This window comes from Myripristis murdjan, chromosome 2 (genome assembly GCF_902150065.1).
Source record: "Myripristis murdjan chromosome 2, fMyrMur1.1, whole genome shotgun sequence".
NCBI lineage: Eukaryota > Metazoa > Chordata > Actinopteri > Holocentriformes > Holocentridae > Myripristis > Myripristis murdjan.
The window spans coordinates 16,167,013-16,190,000 of NC_043981.1; the positions used below are offsets into that span (position 1 = coordinate 16,167,013).

Below are 22,988 nucleotides of genomic sequence, written 5' to 3' on the forward strand. Positions count from 1 at the left end.
TTCTCCACATTAAATGAACAATTAAACCAGTTTCACGTGACCGGTGGTGGACGAAGCGCGCCACAACATTGGACGGGACGCATTTTACTTTGAAAGCAGCTGGACGACATATTTCCACTTTTACATCAAACCCAGTTGATGAAAATGAAATATAGCGCAGTAAAAAAAAGTCGAGCATATGTCTTTTTTTGCAGAGTAAAAGCTTCATTACCACTTCTAGTGTTGTTTGTATTGTTTATATCTCGTTTTTATGTATATATTGATTGATGAAAGAAATCACATAAACTCTCCAGAATCCACTGCAACAGCTCATTGGTAAAAAATGCTTTTTTATTGCCTCTCTGTGGGACTTCTTCTTCTATGTGCATGACTGTTTTTTTGGCAGGCACTTCTCTCCGGAAAAAAAAAAAAAAAAACATTAGCTTGATAAATGTCTGTAATTAGAGTAGCCATGGGAGACAAACTACAAATTAACCCTAATGCGTTACATGAGATACAGCACCTATTTGTTGATGTTTCCTGATGCCAAATTACAGGTTTATCCTCTTCCTCTCCTTATCGTGTAAGCTAATATTGACCAGGGGCAGGGCAGATTGATTTTGGCAGGGGGTGAAAACGCCACTGCGAGAGACAGAGTTTGGGCTGGTTTTTCTTATTTATGTTCCACTGGTTCAGATGCATTCAGTCTCCAATGTTGGACAAAAAAAAAAAAAAACACAGCTTTCGTGTTGATACATGATTGAGTGCCGGCTTCACGGTCTGTTTTGCTTCTTTTTCTCCTCCTCTGTCCTCCAGCAAACAGACCTGGCTCAGTACATGACGCAGCATCCCGGCGGCCTGCATTCGTACAACGTCCGGGTACGTTCACGACGAAAACTTTCACCCAGAGAAAAGCCACGCGGGTCTGGAAACTCTGGAGATGATTTGGATTACTCCCTGGCCTTGAAAAGCTCGGGCACTGCAAAATACGGGCAGAAAAATCTAGTTTTTATTCCTGTTACCTGTGACTAATGTTGATTTAGAGGTAGTATCTCTGACAAGCTGTTTTACATGGTGAGATGGCAGGTTGGCAGTCATGTTATCAGCAAAAATAATATTAACTCTGCCTGAAATATTCAAAAGATTTGGGAAAAAAAAACGGAGAAGGTGCACGCTGCAAAAAAATCTCCATCTTTCAAAGTAATCCAGTCTCATCTTCAGAGTTAAAATCCTGATTTTCTTCAAACAAGGTGACAAATCTGCAAGTGGGCGCCATAATCGTGCTTGTGTCCAACGCTAATCAACTTGCATCAAGTGTGATGTTCAAGTAAAACTGCAAATGACTTGTTAAAATGAGGATTTTTGTAGTGCAAAACTCTGCTATTCCCTCTCTTCACTCCCCAAAGTCTGTTTTCTGACAGAAAATGATCAAAATCCTCAATATTTTAAGATTTCAGCTGGACCATTTTATATTCATATCTTCCTATTTTTGCACACTAATCCAGTATGTTCCTCCATCTGTGCAGTAAAGTGTGTGTGTGTGTGTGTGTGTTATCTCTGGGGCTGTGCTGGCAGGTCCTGCAGTATTTCCAGCTCTGCCTCATGTGTCAGCTCATGTGGGAAGGTTAATTTTCTGGATCAAACTTTAATTTGCTCGAGATTGAACTCTTCACCTCCGTAACCCTCCTGCCTCCTCGTAACTCTCCGCCAAACTCAAACTCCTGCAGTTCGGTCACTGCTGGCACTTAAATGTCTCTCCCCGCAGTCTTCCTCGCAGACAAATAGAGCGAAATAAACCTCCAAACAAATGAGTTTTTCGTGCTCAAGTGGCGGTTGGCTGAGATAAATGTCAGCAGGCTGCGATCAGACTCATTTATCTGCTGGATTCGTGTTTTGTGTCTGCAGATCTTCATGTTCCAGCTCCTGCGAGGTCTCTCCTACATCCACGGCCGCAGGATCCTCCACCGAGACCTGAAGCCCCAAAATCTGCTCATCAGCTACCTGGGAGAGCTCAAACTGGCCGACTTCGGTAGGGGCAAAAAAAAAAAACGAGTCGAGAAACCCAAACAAACATCACATCCCTACTTTCCTGTTAGAACAGTGTTTTTTTTTGGCTTTCCCTGATTTTTGAATCCAACTACCCCATTTACCTGACTGCAACATTTGGCTTAGAAAACTGCAAAAACAGAGATTTCATGCAGAGAAGGAATGATAACCTGCTTTTTGAAGGGAAAAAAAAACATTACACATTAGAAATTGAGTGAATGAGCAGCAATTCGTGCCTCCTGAGCAGATTTATTTTAAAACTGTGGCCATAATATTCCAGTAAGTCGGTGGTTTGTGTGTTTTTTCCTCTGAACTGGTTCTTCTGGGTCATTTTACGAGCCGCCTCTTCATCTTTTCATTGTTCGCCTTCAAATTCAAGGTGCAAACGTACACTTCCTTTCTCTTCTGCGCTGCTTGCCTCAACATTTAAAAATTAGAAATATTGTTTATAATTGTAGTTCTGTTTCATGTTTTAAATCTCACAGTTATTACCAAAATTGTGAGATTTATAATATAATCAAAATCTATATATTTAATCCCATAATGTATTCAGAATTTTTTTTTTTTTTTTTTTTTTGTATATTTTTCCATTTTCAGATTTATTTTATGTACCTCCTGTAGTTCCTCCAGGCACCACTAGGGGCATTCATATCCCCATGTTGTGGCCTTAGAGCGTTCAGTAACGTGATGCACCAGTCCTCCCAGCTTGACCACAGCTGCGTCAGCGGTGCTGCATTACAAAGTCTGAAAACTCTGGAAAGTTCACATTCGAAAAGTGAAATGTTTTTCTAACAAAAACTCTTTTTGTCTGGAAAGTTCATCAAAGTAAAAGACGTAGGGGATGTTAGGATGCTGTTTGCTCTGCTGCTTGTTGCTTGTCAACATCAAGTTGCAGTACCCTTTTTTTTTTTTCCGGTGAAATTACAACTATTTGTGAAAGCACTACCAAGGTGTTTCATCCTGGCACAAGGATACAATGCATACCTTTACTGTAGATGCTTCCTGTCGGATCTACTTTTCCATTCAAATAGGAGAATAACTAGAAAAGAGCAGTTTAATTTCTGAAACAAATGGGAAATGGGACATGTTGCTTTTCATATTGTCATAATCCTCGTTATTGGTGCTCATTTATGTGCTAAAAATGTTATTTTTTGCTAATCCAGTGTTGTGGATTAGCAGCCCAGAGGAGCACAGAGCAACTGATGAGGAGATTTCACCACCACGTGGACTCGACCCAAGCCTGCCGGGACCCGACTTGGACAAAAAATTAGAAATTACGTCCGGGTTCAGGTCGGGTTTGGTCACCTTGGTGTTATTTTAAAGAAAAAATTATGGACCTACTGTCTGTTCTGGGTGAGTTCCTGCACAGTGCTGGAGTTTACGTGACGACACTGAAGGCGACACGTCGGCTATTTCAGGCGGTAAATGCAACCGAGCGATGGAGGACAAGCAAAATCTATCAGTCTGTATGGGACATTCCTGGCTAAACAAAGAATAAATTAATAAAATCAGCCGCTTAATCGAATGTCAGAGTGCGGTTTAGGTGTAGAACTGAAGACAAAACAGTCACAGAAACTTAAATCTAGACGCCCACTGACCTTATCAAGTGAATTTGTGACGTAAAACAAAAGGTCTCTTGCAGGTCTGGCCCGCTCCAAGTCCATCCCCAGCCAGACCTACTCGTCCGAGGTGGTGACGCTGTGGTACCGTCCCCCCGACGTCCTGCTGGGCTCCACAGACTACTCCACCGCTCTGGACATCTGGTCAGACACATACACACACACACACACACACACACACACACAAAATCAAGATCAAGAGGTCAAAATCAAGTCTTAAAACCTGACCTTGAAAAGGAAACTCGATGTCACAAAATCAATTATTATTATAAATAACCCATTTGTCAGGCTGGGTATCATCTGAAAATATTTTAAATTATCGATGCCAGCCTGGGGATCAATACCAGCGCTTTCATCAATACCTTTATTCACATGTTTTTACACAGTAACACAGTAGGCAAAATTTCCCACGAGTTGTGTAGGAACTATAGGAATTATATGCAAGTCTGGAAACTCTGGAGATGATTTGTATTTTTGTATTTCTGTCAGGTTGTCATGTTGTTATACTGTCCAAATATTATCAGTAAAAATCAGATTCCCTCTGACCGAAATCTTCAAAAGTAGGAAATTATGGTTTATGGGAAGGTGCTTTAAAATGGAGAATGTGCACACCGCATTAATCTCCATTTTAAGAAGTCCATTTAGTCTTTTAATCTTGTTTTTCCTCCAACCAAAATAAAAGAAAAGTAGAAAATCCTAATCCCACCTGTCTTGTGTTTAAAGGTTAAAGTCTAAATCTGTTGAAACAAGGCCGAATAAGGCAGATCAGCCCACTAAGGTGGAGAAAATGACACTTGATTCGAGAAAAGTCTGGAAACAAGCTGATTAGCGCTGGAAACGAGTGGGATTATCTCATCCCTCTGGTGGATTTTTGTACTTTCTTTAAAGAAAAAACAAGATTTGAGCACTGAAAGTCGGACTAAATGACTTAAAATGGAGAATACAGTCCAACACAACCTGAGTTATGATCTTAAACCAAGAAATAAAACACTTTTGAGTTCCCAAATCATGAATCAAGCGCGTTATTTTTCACGTTTCCTTCATATCGAGCAGATTAAGGGGAGGAGAGGATCCGAGGGTGGGTTTGTTTTCCTTGAAGCGCTCGCGGCCTCGGGGTCATCTTGTGCGTCGGGGCCGCTCTGGCGCGACGCCCGTCCACATAAATACGCCGGCGAGTCCTCGAAGCCGCTCTCGGGTCAAACAAACAGCCCGGCATCTCTCGCCCTCTCGGTTATGAGTGTGTTTGTGCCGTTGCGTGTCTCCAGAAGTTTATCGTCTTGGCCCCGCTGTTATCTCCCCTCCATGCCAAACACCAACACAAACATTTGGAAATCAAGCACCTTAGGAGGTTTTTTCTCTTCTCTTCTTTCGCCCGAGCTGGAGGGACTTAACATACACATGCATCAATTTATTGAAGAAGTATTTATGTGCCCGAACATTAATGATGTCTGGGCATGTTTCTCCACGGCCTTTTCCAGATAATGGATATTAGAAACATGTGCCGTCAAAGCTGGGAGTAAACAGAGAAAATGACTAACAGAGTTTAGCCTTTTTTTTTTTTTTTTTTTTTAAACATAGCCACATCAGACTGGATCTTCAAACCCTCTGCTTTTACGTCTCATAGATCGCTCTGTACATTTTGCATTATTTTTTTTTTCTTTTGGCGTTGATCTGCGGCAGTGTGGTTGAAAACTCGCAGCGATACCTACAGCTCATGATGCTTTTAATTTAGATTGAAATTGACGTTTTAGATATTTAGGTCATGCTTTTATCCACAGAGAGACTTCTAAAGTGGGCTTAAATGCTATTACCAATACTGTTACCATGCATGACAGTAATAGTAAAAATGCTAATATAATATGGCCAAAACTGAGTAACAAAATGCCTCAAGAGCAATAAAATAAAATATGGAACAATAATGAAACAATACAACAATCAAGAGCAATAAAAGTCAAAATGCAAATCAGCGGAACGCAAAGATAAATGAAGCAAAATGGTAATAAAATAAAAGCCCTGAAAGCTGCAAAAACACTGAAAACAAAAACAAACGAAAAGAAGAAACAGAAGAAGAAGAAGAAAAGGCCAACATTTAAAAAAAAAAAAAAATCCATCAAAAAATACCATTGCTTTCTTTAGATATTAGTGGTTAAAATTATGTATTAATATTAATCAACAAGTAAGTAAGTAAATAAATAAAAAGTAAAAATATTTAAATATAATAAAAAATATGATTAAAAATAAGGGCTCAGAGGAGAGGAGTGTGTCAGGGCAAGAAGGAGAAGAAGGTGATTTCATGATTAAGAAAAAAAAAATAAACATAATTTTCTGTTTCCTCCTCAGGGGAGCCGGTTGTATTTTCATCGAGATGCTGCAGGGGGCGCCGGCGTTCCCGGGCGAGGCCGACGTGTTCGAACAGCTGCAGAAGATCTGGGCCGTGAGTACCAACCTCGCTTACCTCGCCGTGCACTCTCAGTTTGGAAAGGTTTTTTCACGAGGACAGAAAAGGCGAGAAAAGCATAAAATGTCTGGGAAAGTACGGACAAAAAAAGAAAAAAAGAAAAAAGAATAAAAAAGCAGGTTCACAGATTATTTTTGGAGGTTTCCAGTGCAGATAACATGATGTCTCCTTGTTTTTTATTCTTATTATTAGCACAGTTTTTTCTTTGCTTTGCCAAAAGTCCCCGTCACAGTGCATGTGGTCCAGGCTGTCGCATAAAAATATCAAAATAACTATGAAACCGTTGGTGTTTAGTGTCCTGGTTGTTGCCGGGCTCAGACCCGCGGCCTCTCAGTGACGGGACGTCTCTCTGAACGCCCCGCAGGTTCTCGGCGTCCCGACCGAAGAGAGCTGGCCCGGAGTGAGCGAGCTGCCCAACTACAAACCAGGTGAGCTGCACCTCTCACCTGAGCCCCGCCCCGCCCCGCCCCCTAGCTGCACGGCTGTACAGGGGTGGGAAATATCCTGCGATTTTCCAGCAACTTTCCAGAAATTTACTACGGGAAGTTAAGCCGGGGAATTTCAGAAATATTCCAAGCTGGAGACTTTCCATGGGAGTTAACAGGAATATATGGGAAATAACTGGAATTTACAGGAAATAACGGCACTAAACAGTAAATTTGGGGTACAAACTGTATCATATGCAAACATAAATATAAACATGTTATTTTGTCATGTTTGTTTGATTTCCCTGGTAGAGGCTAATGTGCAATGTTACAAATTTCCAGTTTATTCCTGGTAATTCCCATAGAAAGTTGGAATCCCACTCAGCAGCCAATCCAAACACCCCAATCTGGGCTCTGAGCAATTTCTTACAGAGGTTTCTTTCTTATCCGAAATGGGAATAATGCCACATTCATGTCTCATGAGAGTAAATTTAATATCAGGATGTTTTTCCAAGCTAGAGCCTGGAAACATTTGCTTATCCGGAATACTTACAAATTAATTAAAAATCAACAATAAACAAGCTGCAGCCGATATTATTATTATTATTATTATTATATTTGTGCATCAAAAATTTAACTGATTACATCCTCACAATGTTTTATATTGTCAGGAAAAAGTCAGTTTTGTGCACTTATACAGTGCATTTATCTTTATACTTCACTCCCATGTAACTTAAACTGTCTTCTGGTACATTTGTTTTGATTTAATATTCATTTTATGATTATGCTGATTCATTTTGTGAGATTTTAAAACAATGATACACTCCCATTTGTAGGCTTATAGTGCTTTTCTTAGTACCCAAAGACACTTTACAGTAAAAAAAGGATTTTAAAAACCTCATATGAAATCACAATAAGTCCTTAAATTAAAACAAGCATTAAAACCAGCTGTATTTTAGACGCTGTGTAAAACTAATAGTGCTTTTGCTGCACAGTTTATGGTAAATATGGTAATTGTCTTCCCATAATTAGATTTACATTGGCATCTGTAGTTTTGCAGCTTTTTTTCCACACAGTATAAATGTGCATCTGTGATAAAAAAAAAAACACCATCATGAAGCCCAGACAGCAGGTTACGTTTTTAGCCACTAGGAGGCGCCTTCAGACTGTTAAACAGTGGCCGCGGCTCTGCACCGAGGCCTTAATCTCAGAGGTCCTGGCTAATATGAGTCAGAGCTGCTTCCAGAGCCAGTCTGCAACCGTACAACTGGAAAATACACTTTATGCTTTGCACAGCCTCACCTCAAACCGCCCTGCTCGAAATTTCAACCTCGAGTATTCCTGCTTTACTGGAGAGAGAGAGGAAAAGAGAAAGACAGAGACAGAGAGGGAGGACGTCGTGCATCAGGGATTATGTGTAGGATTCAAAGTCACATCGTTGAGCATGCATTCGAGACGTCTGTCCGCCGCTGAGCCACCGAATTCATATTTCTGCCCTTTTCTCACTGCCCCCCCTCCACCCCTTCCCTGTCCCGTCGCATGAAGATGAGTAGATAAGACAGGAATGTGCAGCCTTGAGTCCGGGCCAGCCGGTAATCCTATACGCCGGATTGCTCCAGACTCCACAGCATCCAAATCGCAGAGGGGGGAGGAATGTCTCAAAGACTATTATAAACAAAGTACCAAAAAGAAAAACAGCGGGAATTAAATTCATCTGGAGGGGCTGATGGGAGCGCCGGTGCGCGCGGTCGTGTTGGACGCATGTTTCACACAGTTTGAATTCCAGCTGAATGCCGACCCTGCCAGCTCGGGCCTGAAGGGAGAGCTCGGAGCGTCTGCCGCCGTCTTCTGGTGTTTTTTCATTAGTGAGATGGCAGGAAAACTCAGAGGGAGACACGGAGGAGGTTCAACCTTCCTTTTTTTTTCTCTTCTTCTTTACAGAGATTGCAGGGAAGCTGAGAAAATCATAAGGCAGAGCACAGAGCGAGAGACGCCTTTAACCCCCTGAACTCTGTTTCCCGCCTCCATTTCCCTCCAGGTTGCTTCAAACTCAGAAAAAGGATCATTTTTCCATGTTGCATGACGATATCACATACATGTTTTGCATCACATGACACCACACTGACACCGAGTGAAACATGCAAAGCCGAGGTGCTGTTGTTTTACGGCTGCAGAATCACATCAAATAGAAAAGATCTTTATGTCTCGTGCATCATTTTAGACGCATTTCCCTGGAATTCAGCAGCTCATGTTTGGGATCTTTGGAAACCTCAGGATCTCCACTGGGATTTAAAATAAAGCTCTGTGGGTGTGAACAAAGCTCGGTCGACATTACTGAACGTTTTCACAGCGATCACAATGCTGTAATGTCTGAATGAAAACGAGCTACAATCGCATAAACTTGTAAAAAAAAAAAAAGTGTAAAATGCCAACAAAATAATCCTACAGTGAACTTTTAAAATCTCTGGCAAGAAAACACAATCGTAACTGTGTTTTAATCTCTGGCAACAAGACGTGATTGGTATTGAAAAACAAAAAACAAACAAAAAAATTAAAAAAAAACCAAAAAAAAAACAATATTCTAGACTGAGGCATTTGTCGATCACTTGCGGCCCCTACTGGCCGGTCAAGGGAATTGAAGCGTTAGCATGCAACTGTAGTGTAAAACAGGTTTTTTTTTTTAAAGATTTTGAGTCACTATAACCACGAGACATCTTTGATCGTACAGTCATGAGAAATATTAATCTGTCCGAGATTAGCTGCAGACAGATACACACGACTAAACACACGATCCCCTCCAGGCTGCCACCGGACGGAGCTAAATACATACTTATTTTTTTCCAGTTCAATCGATAAGATCCTCATTTAAATCAACACTCAGCAGTTTTGAGCGCATAAGGCTCCTTTAAGTACTGTTCAACTTTGGCATGACTCATTTAAAACTTAAGACATGTTCAGGAAATGATAAATATGCATTTTCCTTGATTCATATTGCGTAAAAACACGTTCTTTGACAGCTAAGTGATGCTTTTATCAAACAGTGTGTGCTTTTATGTGATATCACATGTTAGGATATTTAGTTTGTGTGGGTTTTTTTTTTTTTTTTTTTTTTTTTGGGTGTCTTTGCCCCTTTAAATTCAGAAGAAACAGCCATTTAGCAGCCGTTTCAACAACCACACCAACTGGTTCAACTCTAAAGTCCGCCCCTTGATCCCTTAATGCGCACAATCCTCGTTATAATTTGCAAAAACAACAGCCGTTTCTCAGCTTTTATCCCGTCTGACCTGCCAATATCATCTCAGCTCGACTCCATTCAGCATATCTTCATTTTCCCCGAGCTGGCACTATTATTCCAGGGTTTAGCGCGGTGATATATTACCTCTTCACTCGCTGTTTGTGTTGGATCGCCGGTGTAATTAGCTCGCCTGCTCATCTGTATTGTGAGAATGGGAGCTCGTTATTTATGTTGGCCGAGCCGTGCCAGAGACTTGACCACGACGCTGCACTTCCTACAGGTCCACGCCGCTAGATTAAGGCCATAAATTACTTAATGCCCCTTTAACCGCTGCCTCCGCCATGTGGGCCTTTTCGACTTAAGTGTGTGGTGTGTGTGTGTGTGTGTGTACAGTGTGTGTGTGCACGGTTTCGACTCGCCGAGCTCCGAGTCGATGATGAAACGGAGGAAGAAAAGCACCAGACGACTTCCAGACTCTGTGGTTTTTACAAGTAGAGCTGCACTGACTCATCTTAATCTGTGGGTGTTCTGCATATGTGCATGTGTGTGTGTGTGTGTGTGTATGCACTCGCATGTGTGTGTGTGTGTCTTTGTCAGTGTATGTATGTGGTTGTGTGAGAACGTGCGCGCCTTTATTTGCACCTGGATCTAAGTGCTTACTCATCAGCATGTGTGCGTGCTTGTGTGTGCATGTGTGTGTGTGTGTGTCCACTTCAGTTCATAGGCATGCTTGACCATGTGTGTGTGTGTGTGTGTGTGTGTGTGCTTGCTAATCACCGGTTCGTGTGCCTGCCTGTGCCGAAAACTAACTAAGACTACAACTACAACTAACTGCCGCCTACAAGCCACAGAGGCACTTTAAGCCCCAAAATACACCGTCCACGTTTTGCTCCGCTGCCAGACAATTCGATTTTTTCAGGACGGAGCGGGACGTCAAAACAACGGGACGGCGTCCAGAGAGGCAGCGAGGCGAAGCACCGTGACCGTCTGCCGCAAAAAACCTGACAGACACCGTCGGTTTCTGTCCTTAAAGAGGCAATAAGTCGCCTACAACCTTTAGAAATCTCTTTCTCTGTGAGGAAGAGATCACACAAACTTTTTTTTTTGGCTCTTTGCTGATTGAAAAAAAAAATTATTCCTGCTATTTTCAACACACTGACACTCGATCCCCCAGAAAAATCCCTGAAACAAGTGAAACCGCACTGGAGGCAAGTGGGACTTTCTCATCTCACTGGCAGATTAACTTGTGTTTGAAGTGAATACGCGACTGAATGACTTATTAAGACGGAGATTAAATCTTGCAACACTGGAAAGTTTCCTCGTGCGGGTTTAAGGCAGTTACATCATAAATACATAAACATATTACAGAAAATGGACCAACTTACATGTTTTTACACCGTCTTCAGGCATAATCTGACCCTTAGAAAGAAATATTTCCAAGTACTTTCCCCAGAATGTAGTCCACTGGAAAACTTTGCATGAACATAAAAACTATAATGGATGTTTTTGACATATTCCTAACAAAATTACGGAGGATTATAAAATTCAAACGGAGAAGTTCAAGATTCCCGTGCCATGCCATGTGCACAGTTTTGGATGGATGGCGTGGTGCAAACTGGCTAGCTTCATGAACTAATGCATGATGGAAAAAACACAGAAATTGATGACATCACAGTTTGTTTTCATGTTCATTTTCCTTGCTTTCCCACTGGACACCAGCAGTAAAGATGCATTCACTAATCAGCTGAAATATGCAGTAAAGCTTTGAGAGCAGAGACTGAGAGCGTCTTGAAATGTCATTTTTTAAAAAAGCTTTTTTTTTTTTTTCCTTTTCGTACCGCAGTCGGCGAAACCTTGAAAACCCTTCCGGCGCGCTTCTGGATTTTGTATCCCTCGCTTTCACGAAAGTGTTAATTTTCAGCCCGGGGGGAAAGTTTGAGCTCACTTGGCGATGCCGGGTTTGATGTTCACCTTAAAAGTGCAGAGAGCAGGCCGGGGAGTGAGCTCCGAGCGCCTGGCAAAGTAATCAATGAGTCACTGGTATTGATCGGCGCTCGAGCAGATCCTGCAGATGTGCTGCAGCCGTTTCATTCAATTATGTGGCCATAAAAAGCCGACATGGACTCTGCTGCCCTTTAATCCCTCCTCCGTCTGCACCCGCACTGCAGAAAGTCTCTTAACACGTCACCTCATCTCTTCCTCGGTGTTTAAATCTGGTTTTTCTTCAAACAAGGTAAATAATCTGCCAGTGGCATGAGATAATCCCGTGTGAGCCCAATGCTGTTTAACTTTTTTGGGCGATTTTTCAGGGATTGGCCCGTTAGGATCAAGAAAATTACACTTGATTCAGGAAAATTCTGGAAACAAGTTGATTAGTGTCGGAAACAAGTGGGATTATCTCCTCCCACTGCCTGATTTTTGACCTGGTTTGCAGAAAAAACAAAATTTCTACACTGAAAATGAGATTAAACAGCTTGTGTACTCGGAGATTTTTGCGGTGCATAAGCTTTTTTGAATTTAGTCTGGAGAGAAACATCAGAAAATTTAATTTAATCCCTGTTGGACTGAATTTTTTTTTTTTTTTTTTTTTTTATGATGTTCTAATTATGTTTAAGCCACACTAACAATGCTCTTTTTAGCACCACTTTGAGCTGTCTCATTTTTTCCGGCTTGGCACCACCACTTATTTTCAAGATTATACAATCCCATTTCGACAGCTTCCAAAACCCCAAAGGTCGAGAAACTTGCCCAGCAAATAAAAACGGTGGAAACAAGTTGATCAGCGTTGGAAACAAGTGGGATTATCTCATTCCATTGGCAGATTTTTTAAAACTTTTTTGAGGAAAAACAAGATTTCAACCCTGAAAATGAGGCTAAAAAACTTAAATAGATAAAAAACTGTTATCACAACACTAAATGGACATTATCAGTCATGACTCCCCCTACAGGTCTGAGTTGGTACTGCACCTCCCAGTGGCTCAGAAGCTGTTAGCATCGACTCGTATCGTCAGTCTAATCCAGATGTTCTTGCAGTGCGTGCAGATGTGCAGATCATTTGGAAGCCACGCCCTCCCCGAACTGTTCGACTTCTGTGTTTTAACGCCACTTACAGCTGTCGGGCTGCAGCTCCGCTCCGTCTCCTCCTCGCCACTTCAAAAACCCACCAATAACTGGTCAAAAAAAAAAAAAAAAAATCCTCTGCCAGACATGAATAAATAAACACAGGATTTTATAAATTGTGAATAAATCCACAGATCAGTACCGGGGATCACAAAGTTCTCCCTGTCTGCGGTGAAGACGGCGAAGACGGCGGCCAGCAGCTGAGGAGGAGGAGGAGGAGGAGGAGGGGGGGGGAGGGGACGCTTTGCCAGGGAGGGAGAGGAGAAATTTTTCATTATTTATTTATTTATTTATTTGCATAAAACATGTCGGAGGCAAACAGAGCACAGACAGAGCCGGGCTGACAGACAGGCAGGCACAGGGTTTAGCCACTGTGTGTGTGTGTGTGTGTGTGTGTGTGTGTGTGTGTGTGTGTGAGTGTGTCTGTGTGAGTGAGAGAGAGAGTGTGTGCGTCTGTGTGAGAGTGTGTGTGGGCATAGGAAGAGGGTGGAGGCTAAATCACATATGCCAGTTTGGAACTGACATAAGGAGGAAAATGCGAGTATTTCTGTGTGTGTGTGTGTGTGTGTGTGTGTGTGTGTGTGTATTTGCGCTGACTTTGCGTGTCTGCATCATGGGTGCTGGGTGGGCCCGGGACACCCATGTCGGCGAGCGAGGCCTTCACGTTCTGGCGTGTTTCTGTGTTTCTTTCTTTTTTTTTTTTTTTTTTTCCAGCCGTGTTCGGAGCTGGCGGCGCGCGGCGTGTTTACCCGCCGTGTGATGTTCCCGTTGGCCCCGAGCGGGACGGTCAGGCACCCAAACACATTTGGCGCTGAGCTGCTTGCAGAGGGTGCTGGCGGGGCGACACGCCGCCCCTCTGCCAGCTGCTCCGCCGCCGAACAGCCACACCTGCTCAGCGGCCACAGCAAAAACCAAGCATGACCATTCAGGACTATAGGCTGCCACTAATAATAATAATAATAACAATCATAAATAACTATTAAAGATGGGACAACATTATTACCTCAGGACACAATTCAGTCCATATATGGGCTTCACAATTCAATACAAATGCAAAATACTGGTTTATCAACATATCGGATCAATATTTGATTATTTTTGATTGGATATTAGTGGGTCTTCCCTCTGCAACATGAAAACAGGGCACCACTTCACAATAAGACTCCACGTATAAAGAGTTTATGATTTTTTTTTTATAATTAGGTGGTAACACTGTACAATAAGAGTACAACAATTAACGTTAGTTAATGCCGTAATGGTTAATTAACTGTTAGTTAATGATTAATATGGCATTTACTAATGTTAATAATATCTACAATAACCCTTAAATAACATACAAATTAATACCTTAGCATGAACAGCATTAGTACATGATTCTTAGACACATTAGTTAACGGTTACTTTATATTTATTACCTGTTACTTCATGTTTATAACGGCATTAACTAACGTTAATTGTTGTACTCTTATTGTAAAGTGTTACCTTAGGTTATAAATTAGGTTGTAAACACTGGTGTAATTTCACTAGATGTTTTGGAGACACGTACTGATTCCGATATTTTTTTTAACTGAAGCTAAAATATAAAAAAATATCAGAATCGGTATCCTTCTTAAAAACATGCATGTTGGTCTATAGCATCTGTTGCCAAATTTTCATTGGTGGCTTTGTATTCCAGTTCAGCAACTGGAATAAGACTTCATATCAAAGCTACTACATAGCTAGAGTACCTGGCTCACTGTCCATGTAATAAAATTAACTGTAAAGAGAAAAAAAAAAAAAAAACAAATAAACAATAAAATATAGGGACAAAATTGAGCACTGAACTCACTTTTGATTTAATAAAATTAGTGGTAAAGAGAAAAAATAAAAGTAAAAATAAACAATCAAACATGTGGACAAAAACAAGCACCTAGCCCACTGTCCATGTAGTAAAATTAGCGGTAAAGAGGGAAAAAAACAAATAAACAATCAAATATATGGACAAAACTGAGCACCGCCATCACTGTCAATGTAATAAAATTAGTAGTAAAAATAAAAGTAAAAATAAACAATGAAATATGTGGACAAAAACAAGCGCCTAGCTCAATGTCCATGTAATAAAATTAGCTGTACAGTGAAAATAAATAAATAAATAAATAAAAAAGAGTGACTTGCATGTTTCTACCAAAAACTGACAAAGTTTCAGTGCCTATCGATCCCCTGTTGGACACTTTTAATTTGAAAGACAACAAGGCGACACTGTAGCCAAACACAAATCCAATAAACTCGCTCCAGCAATCGAATGTAAAATTAGAAAAAACTCTCTCCAGAAATCCTCCAGTGTGAGGAAATGATTTGGCGCGGCGTGTTTGTCTGCGGCGTCCGAGCGGCCGTGAGTTTGCGCCGCACGCTGCTGCAGGTTAATTTGATTAGAGTCAACAGAACAGGGCAGACTTCTTAGCCGCGGAGTGATTTGATTAGATGTGAAAACAGCGGCCTGTTATTCGGAAATAGCAGAGCCTCGGGACGCCGGCGCGCCTCGGCCAATCAGAGGCGAGCATCCCGCGGAGCCGAGCGCCGCGAGCGCAGACGAGGAGGATTTAAAGCTCAGAGAGGCGAGAGAGGTGATTTAGATGGAGGGAAAGTCTCTCTCCTGGGTGGTGCTCTACCTGGCCCACCCCCTCGACACACACACACACACACACACACACACCCCAGATGTGCCTGTGGGTCTGAATGGGCTGATAGAGGCCTGACCAGGCGGCCTTCAGCGGGCCGGCGGCCAGCTCTCACCGCACAGGGCAACGCCAAAACTGCTGGAAAATCTGAGCCAAGTGAAATGACAAGGAGGGGGAATGTGTGTGTGTGTGATCAAGAGTGCCTTGTAGGGTGTGTGTGTGTGTGTGTGTAAGCTTGACGGTTTGTGTGTGAGTGAGAGGCAGAGGGAGGAAGGGTAAAAAAAAAAAAAAAAAGAAAAAAAAAAAAGAGAAGAGCTCACTGGCCTCTCTGTGGCCGAGTGCAAACAGATTAGCCCGTAAACACGATCACTTTCATTTCTCACTTTTTGCTTTTCTCGCTGACGGCCAAAAGAAATCATGTATCACCCAGAAAGTTTAAAGAAAAAAAATAAATAAATAAAAAATAAAAAAGGACTAAGGGAAGCGCTTGTTTTCACATTGACGCCCATGCATTTTTCACATTCTGCAATGCCGGGGTTTCATCATGTTTCCGTGATCCCGAGCGGCCCTCGAATCCCTCTCGACACGCAAAACGAAGAACATGAAGGAATGGGGTGGGAGAGGTGGGAGGAGGGGGCGCCCAAATGGAGGCTGTACATGATCCGAACAGCGGCTTACACACCTCCGAACACGGCTCCGGCCAGTAAAAACCCTCCCGTCCCGTCCCGTCCCCCTATTAAAATGTGAACAAGACAAAAAGGCTCAAACCGCAGCCGGCTGAGATCGGCCCAGAAACAGCAAGCGCTCCTCTCAGAGCCGGCGCCAGGGCCTCCATAGCCCCGGCATTAATCATCAAAGCGAGCGCCGCGCTTTTACCGTAAACTTCACAAAGGTATTTGTCTTTTTTACTGTCGGTGGTTAGCTGCATCATAACGGCCTCCTAATGATTTTTTTCTTGCCCTCGCAGCCTGGAAAGGGATTTACTTTGGGATAACGATCACCCGGCGTCTGCTTGTTTGCTCAACTCCTTCCTGGGAGAGAGCTAAATATATATATACAAATGTGTGTGTGTGTGTGAATATTTCCAAAATGACATAAGCACCATGTGGAATATATATAACACCTGTCCGAATCCAAATGAGGCAGATGAGCCTTTAAACGGAGCTGATTTGAGCGGACAGAACAGAGTTTGGGTGATAAAGCGAGGGCGGTGGAATTGGTCCCAAATTGGATGTTTAACATTCTGGAAGCAAAACACGATCATCATTTTTCCCCCCTCTCTCTCCTCCTCGGTCTTAGCGCATAGCTGCGCCGTGATAATGATATTTCGCTCCCTGCCAAGGCTGCTCTTTGGGGATAATGAGCCGGGCTCGGTTTGCACGCCGGCCCGCCGCGCGGTTCCTTCCTGCCGTGGATGTGACCGTCGGCCGGGTGGGCTCGCCCTCTGGATTTGCTGCCGCGCTGTTCTCGTAAAAGCCGTGACAAGCTGTGAGTTACAGCCCTTACCAGGAAATCATAAGAAGCCGGTTCTCTGAGGAGCCGTGGCTTGGCATCGACCGAGGAATATTGTCCAAGAAGAACGGGCTTTCTTTTTTTTTTTTTTTTTTTTGGGAGGGAGTGGACGGCGTTTCCAGCCCAGCAGTCGGGGTCAGAGTCAGTTGAGCAAGGAAGTCCATTTCAGCGAGGACAGCTGACGTGCAGGAATCCGTCTCGGTCGCGGTCGACGCCTTCTCCGTGCGGCGTTCAAATTAAAAGCGCGCGCATTAAACGCCGCCGACGAAGAAATCGAGCAAATGAAAGTGTTTCCGTGACGTCTGCTCGAGCCAATCAGCCGCAGCCGTCTGCTGTTCGCCAGACGGGCGTTTTGCATTCGAGTCTCTGAATCTTCATACAATCTTTATTTATGTGCTGCTGTTTGTGACCTTTGTGCCGTTACCAGCGGCAGCTCTGTCTGAGGTCAAAGGTCACAGAGCAGCGGGACATGGGATTAAATCCTGTGCAGCTTCATTTGGCAAAGGCATTTCCATCTCAAATAATCATATTTCTGTTTATCAAATAAAACGTTTATCCGCCTCAAGCAAGCAAGAATATTAACTTTTAGCTGCATCTTGGGGATTTTATTCGATATTTGCCGGGAATATTTCTTGTGATGCACCAAATTCAAATGACAGAGTGTTGATGGAAACACTGTTAGTGATGCAGAGATACTGAAAACTAACATGGTAACACAAGTCTGACATGCAGAACGTTCAAACTATTTTTTCATGTCCTGTTTTACCTGAAAAATACAGACGTCCTACCACTTAACAAGCCAATATAACAAAATTTATTTCTACTATCATTTGTAACAAGAACTGGTCTTATTAAATCATATTGTTTCCGAAAAGTGTGTGTTTTCTTACTTTTGACTTAAACAACATTTGATTTTTCTGCCGTGCTGCAGAGGCTGAAGTTTGTGTCCAACTACAATAAAATGCTGCCATTTTACGTTTCTACAAACCAACAAAATACAGTGACATGTCAAAGTTTCTCAAACAAAAACATGTTGCATATCAACATTTTAAATTTTAGCGAGCGTGTCGGAGCCAGCGTTCATGCATGTGTGAATTTAACCTGAGTTTAGCTTCATTAGCTACCAAAACGACTTGGTTAAGGTCAGGAAAAGGTTTGTTGTTGTGGTTAAGGTTAAGAAAGTTTTGGTGATCGCTTTATATTTCATCACAAAACTTAAAATCGTCACATGTCAGTGTATGTTTGGTTTGCAGAAACGTCGAAAGCCAACATTTTTTCCTGGTGAGGAAACATTTTCTCCAACTTTTTTTTTTTTATTTCAACGCACATTTTTGAATGGATTTTATGTGAAATCTCCACGTCTGGAATGTGTTTATCTGATGATTTAACACGTGAATGCAGCGACGCCACATTTTCAACATCCACACCAGGCACACAACCTCAAATATCGACGATGATTTGATTTGACTGGATGATGATGATATGATTTGAACGGTGCAGCTTGAACCGTCACAGTTTAAGGTCACAGGACAAAAAACTTGATTTGTAAATTGTTCCTTTTCCCATCATTTGAGGAATCCGGGCCTCTGTGAGCCAAAAACTGGAGAAAATCAGGACAGGTTGTTTGGATTTCTCCCTTGATGCTCAAGGCTTTTGGTGTCATGGGTAAAATCTGTGAAACTGATACTCCATGTTGTTGTTTTTAAACTCTGTGCTACAAACTAATGCTCTGAGGGGGAATTTCCCCTTGAAACTTTGCAAAATTGTCTGTGAAATTGAAAATGCTGCCAGTTTCCAGCAGTGGAAACGACATTAAGACAAATGTTACTGTTACAAATGGAATATTTATTTGCCAGTGCATGTGTGTGTAATTTCTTATTCAATAAATCTGGCCATGAAAAAGGGCCAAACGCACCTAAAAACGAGATTGTGGCTGAAAATGCCCTCGAAAAACAGTTAAAGTCACTCCCTGTTGCAAAGATGTACAATATGTGATATATTTTATGACACAACAGCCAAGCGATTTGATTGGTCAACCATGCAGGTAACGTCAGGTAATGCCAATCAAGGAGCTGCATGGCAATATTTCCTATTTCTACGTTTTAAAAAGTTTGCAAAAACGTGACAGTTTCACAGACGGTGTTTTCATTTCTCAACTTGAATGGAGCTCGACAGAAACAAAATGACAGCGAGCATCAAGCGTAAACAAAGAATAAACAAAAACGCAGTCCAGATGGGATTTGATTGTTGTTTTCCCGTCTGTCTCTTCACAGAGTGGTTCCTCCCCTCCGAGCCGCAGCAGTTTCGCACCGTTTGGAAAAGGTAAGAAGAGAGGAGCGAGCTGTCAGGTCGGGTTCTGTCAGTCTGTCTGTCTGTCTGTGCGGCGCTTTGTGTCCCGACACCATTTCACAAGAAGGAGGTGGCGGCGTGTGTGTTTGTTAAAATATTGTTCCTGCATTTTTTTTGTGCATTTTGTGCAGACAAGCCTCAATTTGCAGAAATGCAGAAATGAGATTTGCTTCCTGGTTTAAAGCGGCACACACATGTTTTGCAAGATGAAAAAAAAACTCAAAAGTAGCAAGTTACTGTTCAGAAAGACTAACTTTGTATCATAATAATTTACTTTTTAAGTCAAGTAACAAAGTAAAATTAACACAAGCATATAAACATACCCAGTATGTAAGGCTGGAGGTCTAAATGCGATAATAACGGCATATTTTTGACATGAGGAACGCAAAAGTATCCAAAAAGTTACTTTTAAATAATAAATAAAGAGCAACTTTGTGACATAACTACCTACTTTTCAAGGTAAGTCAGCTGGCATCTTGTATATAAGCATGTTTAATGTGCCGAGTATTTTTGACGTAGGGGAAATGCAAAAGTGCTCAAAAAGCAGCGAGGTGTTTTTAAAGATAAACAGTGACATAATTATTTACCGTTTAAGTTAAGAAACGAAGCTTTTCATGCACAATAATAGGATGAAAAGCTGCACCAAAGCTGGAAGAGGCGGCGGCGGTGGAGGAGCGCGTCTGGCCTGCAGGCTTTCGCGCGAGCAGACCTGACAAAGCCCCGGGCCAAACATCTTGTTCGCTCCAGCGTATTTATTGTCGAAGTGAAGATATCAAAGTGAGCGGCGCGGGTCTGGAGCCCTTTAGTAAACAGCTGCCGCTTTGCTCTCTGCTGGGGTCGGACAGCGCAGAGCCGGCGCTCATCAAAACCCCATTTTCCGACTCAAAGCGCACATGATGCCGCGCTCTCTCTCTCTCTCTCTCTGTCTCTTTCTCTCTCTCTCTCTCTCTGGCCGGATCGCCCTGCACACCTGGACGAGAGCCGATTTGCATGTGGTTTGTGGAGATGTGGGCAAGCTGAGGGGCGTTTGGACCGCCTGCAACGTGCAGACGTTGCCTGCAAGATGAGATAAACCCAGCACTGCAAAAAAAATAAAAAAATAAATAAAAAATAAATAAATCTCCATCTCAACCAGTCATTTATTCTCACCGTCAGTGTTGAAATCTTGTTTTTCTTCGAATGAGGTGGAAAAATCTGCCGGTGGGATCAGTTTGTCTCATTTTTTCCTCCCAATATTCATCAACATGTTTCCAGAAAAAGTGTCGTTTTGTTGATCCGAGCGGGCCGATCTGACCTTTTTCTGCCTCGTTTCAACAGATTTACTGGAAACGCTGCAAACGTTTCAGCGTTGACGGAAGAAAAACAAGATTCAAACACTGAAAATGAGACAAAATAACTTGTTAGCATAGAGATTTTTTTTTTTTTGCATGTAATGTCTTCAAGCTGAAGGTTAGAGAAACCGCTGTCAAATTGACTTAATTCCAAACGTCTGGTATATTTTGGGTGAGAGACTTAATTTTTTTGTTGTGAGTGCTCCTTACCGCCTGCTGGGGCGTTTCTCTGCATGCATGTGTGTGTGTGTGTGTGTGTGTGTGCTGCTGCTGGATTACATAACCTCCCCCCTTCACGATGCAGCCTGCAGCAGCCCTCTGCTGTTGATACAGAAAAAAACAAATATCTGTTTTTTTTTTTTCAGGAAACACAGAAAGAACAGAAACTTCACCTAAATAGCATTTTGATCCACTGCGAGCTGATTTTGAGCCTGTCAGGAGCACACACACACACACACACACACACACACACACACACACACACACACACACACACACAATCTCCACATTAACAAGTCTTCAGTGTTCAAATCTTGTTTTTCTTCAAACAAGGTAAAAAAAATCTGCCAGTGGGATGAGATAATCCCATTTGTTTCCAGTGCAGTTTCTCAGGTTTCAGTATAAATGTGTTAAAAACAAGGCAGAATAAGGCAGATCAGCCCACTGGGATCAAGAAAATGACACTTGATTCAAGAAAATTCTGCAAACAAGTTAATTAGTGTTGGACCCAAGCGGGATTATCTCATCCCACTGGCAGATTTTTTGACCTGGTTTGCAGAAAAAAAAAAAAAAAAAAAAAACAAGATTTGAAGGCTGAAAATGAGACTAAATGACTTGTTTAGCTGGGGATGTTTGCAGTGCATAAGCAGTTTTTTTTTTTCAATTTAGTCATCAGAGCAACATCAGAAAATTTAATTTAATCCCTTTTGGACCGAATTTGTTGTTGTGTTTTTTGCTCTTTGTGTTTATCATGCTCTGATTATGATTAAGCCGCACTCACGATGTGTTTTTTTTTTATGCTTTTATGATGCTTTTTAAAACACTAATGAGCGCCGCTTGGAGTCGTCTCACTTTTTTTTCTTTCTCCCACCCTCCTGCTCGACGCCCCCACATACTTTCGAGATTATATAATCCCATTTCGAGCGGCTTCCAAACCCCCCGAAAAGGTCGAGAAGCGCAGCTCGCCCGGCGCATAAACCGCTGGGTGAACTTTCCAGATTCAGGAGTCGCAGCCGGCTTCAGATCCGCACGCAGCTCCAGGCGGTTTGTGTGGGTCGTGTTTGCCCATTCCTCCGCCTCGGGCCGGGGGACGGGAGGGAGGGGGGTTTATGGGTGGGTGGGGGTGTGTGGGTGGGGGCGGGGGGGTTGTAATGTGGGCCCAGAGGTAGGCCGTGTTAACAGGAGGCTCTTTGTCTCGCAGGCCGGGTCTCCTTCTCCTCGCTCTCTCTCTCTCTCTCTCGCCCTTCCCCTTCTCCCTTAGCAACACGGTGACATCTGACCTGACACTGCTGCACCCTTGTACTGTGTGTGTGTGTGTGTTTATGTGTGTGTGTGTGTGTGTGTGATGGCACAGAAAAAGCCGAAAAGATTTACATTTACACTTTCTGAAGCAGCACCGTTGGCCGGGGTGACTTGCAGTGAGTCCGACTGTAAAATAATCTCCCAGGAATGCGCCGGGTTTTTCGGGGAGGCCGGCCCGCTGGTCACGTACTCATCTGCTGTAAACTCTCTCCCCTCTCTCTCTCGAATGGAAACACGCCGGGGGAAAGTCAACACCCCAAACTGTGTGTTATTTTTTTTTGTATCGTGTTTAACTTAAATGTAACCAAACTCCCGCACGAGGAGCTTGGAAAAGTCCGTTTTCTCAGTTTCGAGCGCTAAAATATCAGCGTTCGGCTTAAAAATCACTAAAGGGCCGAACACAGAGCGTGTGACTTCATCAGTGTGTAAGTCATTCTCCATGAGAGGAGGGCGACAAGCGATTATCCGCAAACTCTGCCTTGGTGGAGCGGCGAGAGAAGCGCACATGCAGGCCACACTGCAAAAAGTCAAAATCTTACCAAGATTATTTGTCTTATTTCAAGTCAAAATGTCTTATTTCTAGTCAAAATATCTCATTACACTTAAATTAAGACACGATCAGCTCAGAAATTACTTGTCTTGAGACAATTTTCACTTGTTTCAAGTGAATGGAACAAGCAAATTTTTACTTGTTCACGTAAAAATTTGCTTGTTCCACTGGCAAAATTTGTTTCTT

General features: G+C 42.5%; 1 protein-coding gene across 1 annotated transcript in view; it reads left to right on the forward strand.

Annotated features, from left to right (window-relative positions):
- cdk15 (cyclin-dependent kinase 15) overlaps positions 1 to 22,988 on the forward strand; it is a 68,576-nt gene that overhangs the window by 26,075 nt on the left and 19,513 nt on the right. The window contains exons 7-12 of the mRNA XM_030074750.1: positions 796 to 858; positions 1,885 to 2,008; positions 3,668 to 3,788; positions 5,985 to 6,078; positions 6,467 to 6,530; positions 19,325 to 19,373. Of these exons, the coding sequence (XP_029930610.1) occupies positions 796 to 858; positions 1,885 to 2,008; positions 3,668 to 3,788; positions 5,985 to 6,078; positions 6,467 to 6,530; positions 19,325 to 19,373 (515 nt within the window). The remainder of the gene's footprint in view (positions 1 to 795; positions 859 to 1,884; positions 2,009 to 3,667; positions 3,789 to 5,984; positions 6,079 to 6,466; positions 6,531 to 19,324; positions 19,374 to 22,988) is intronic.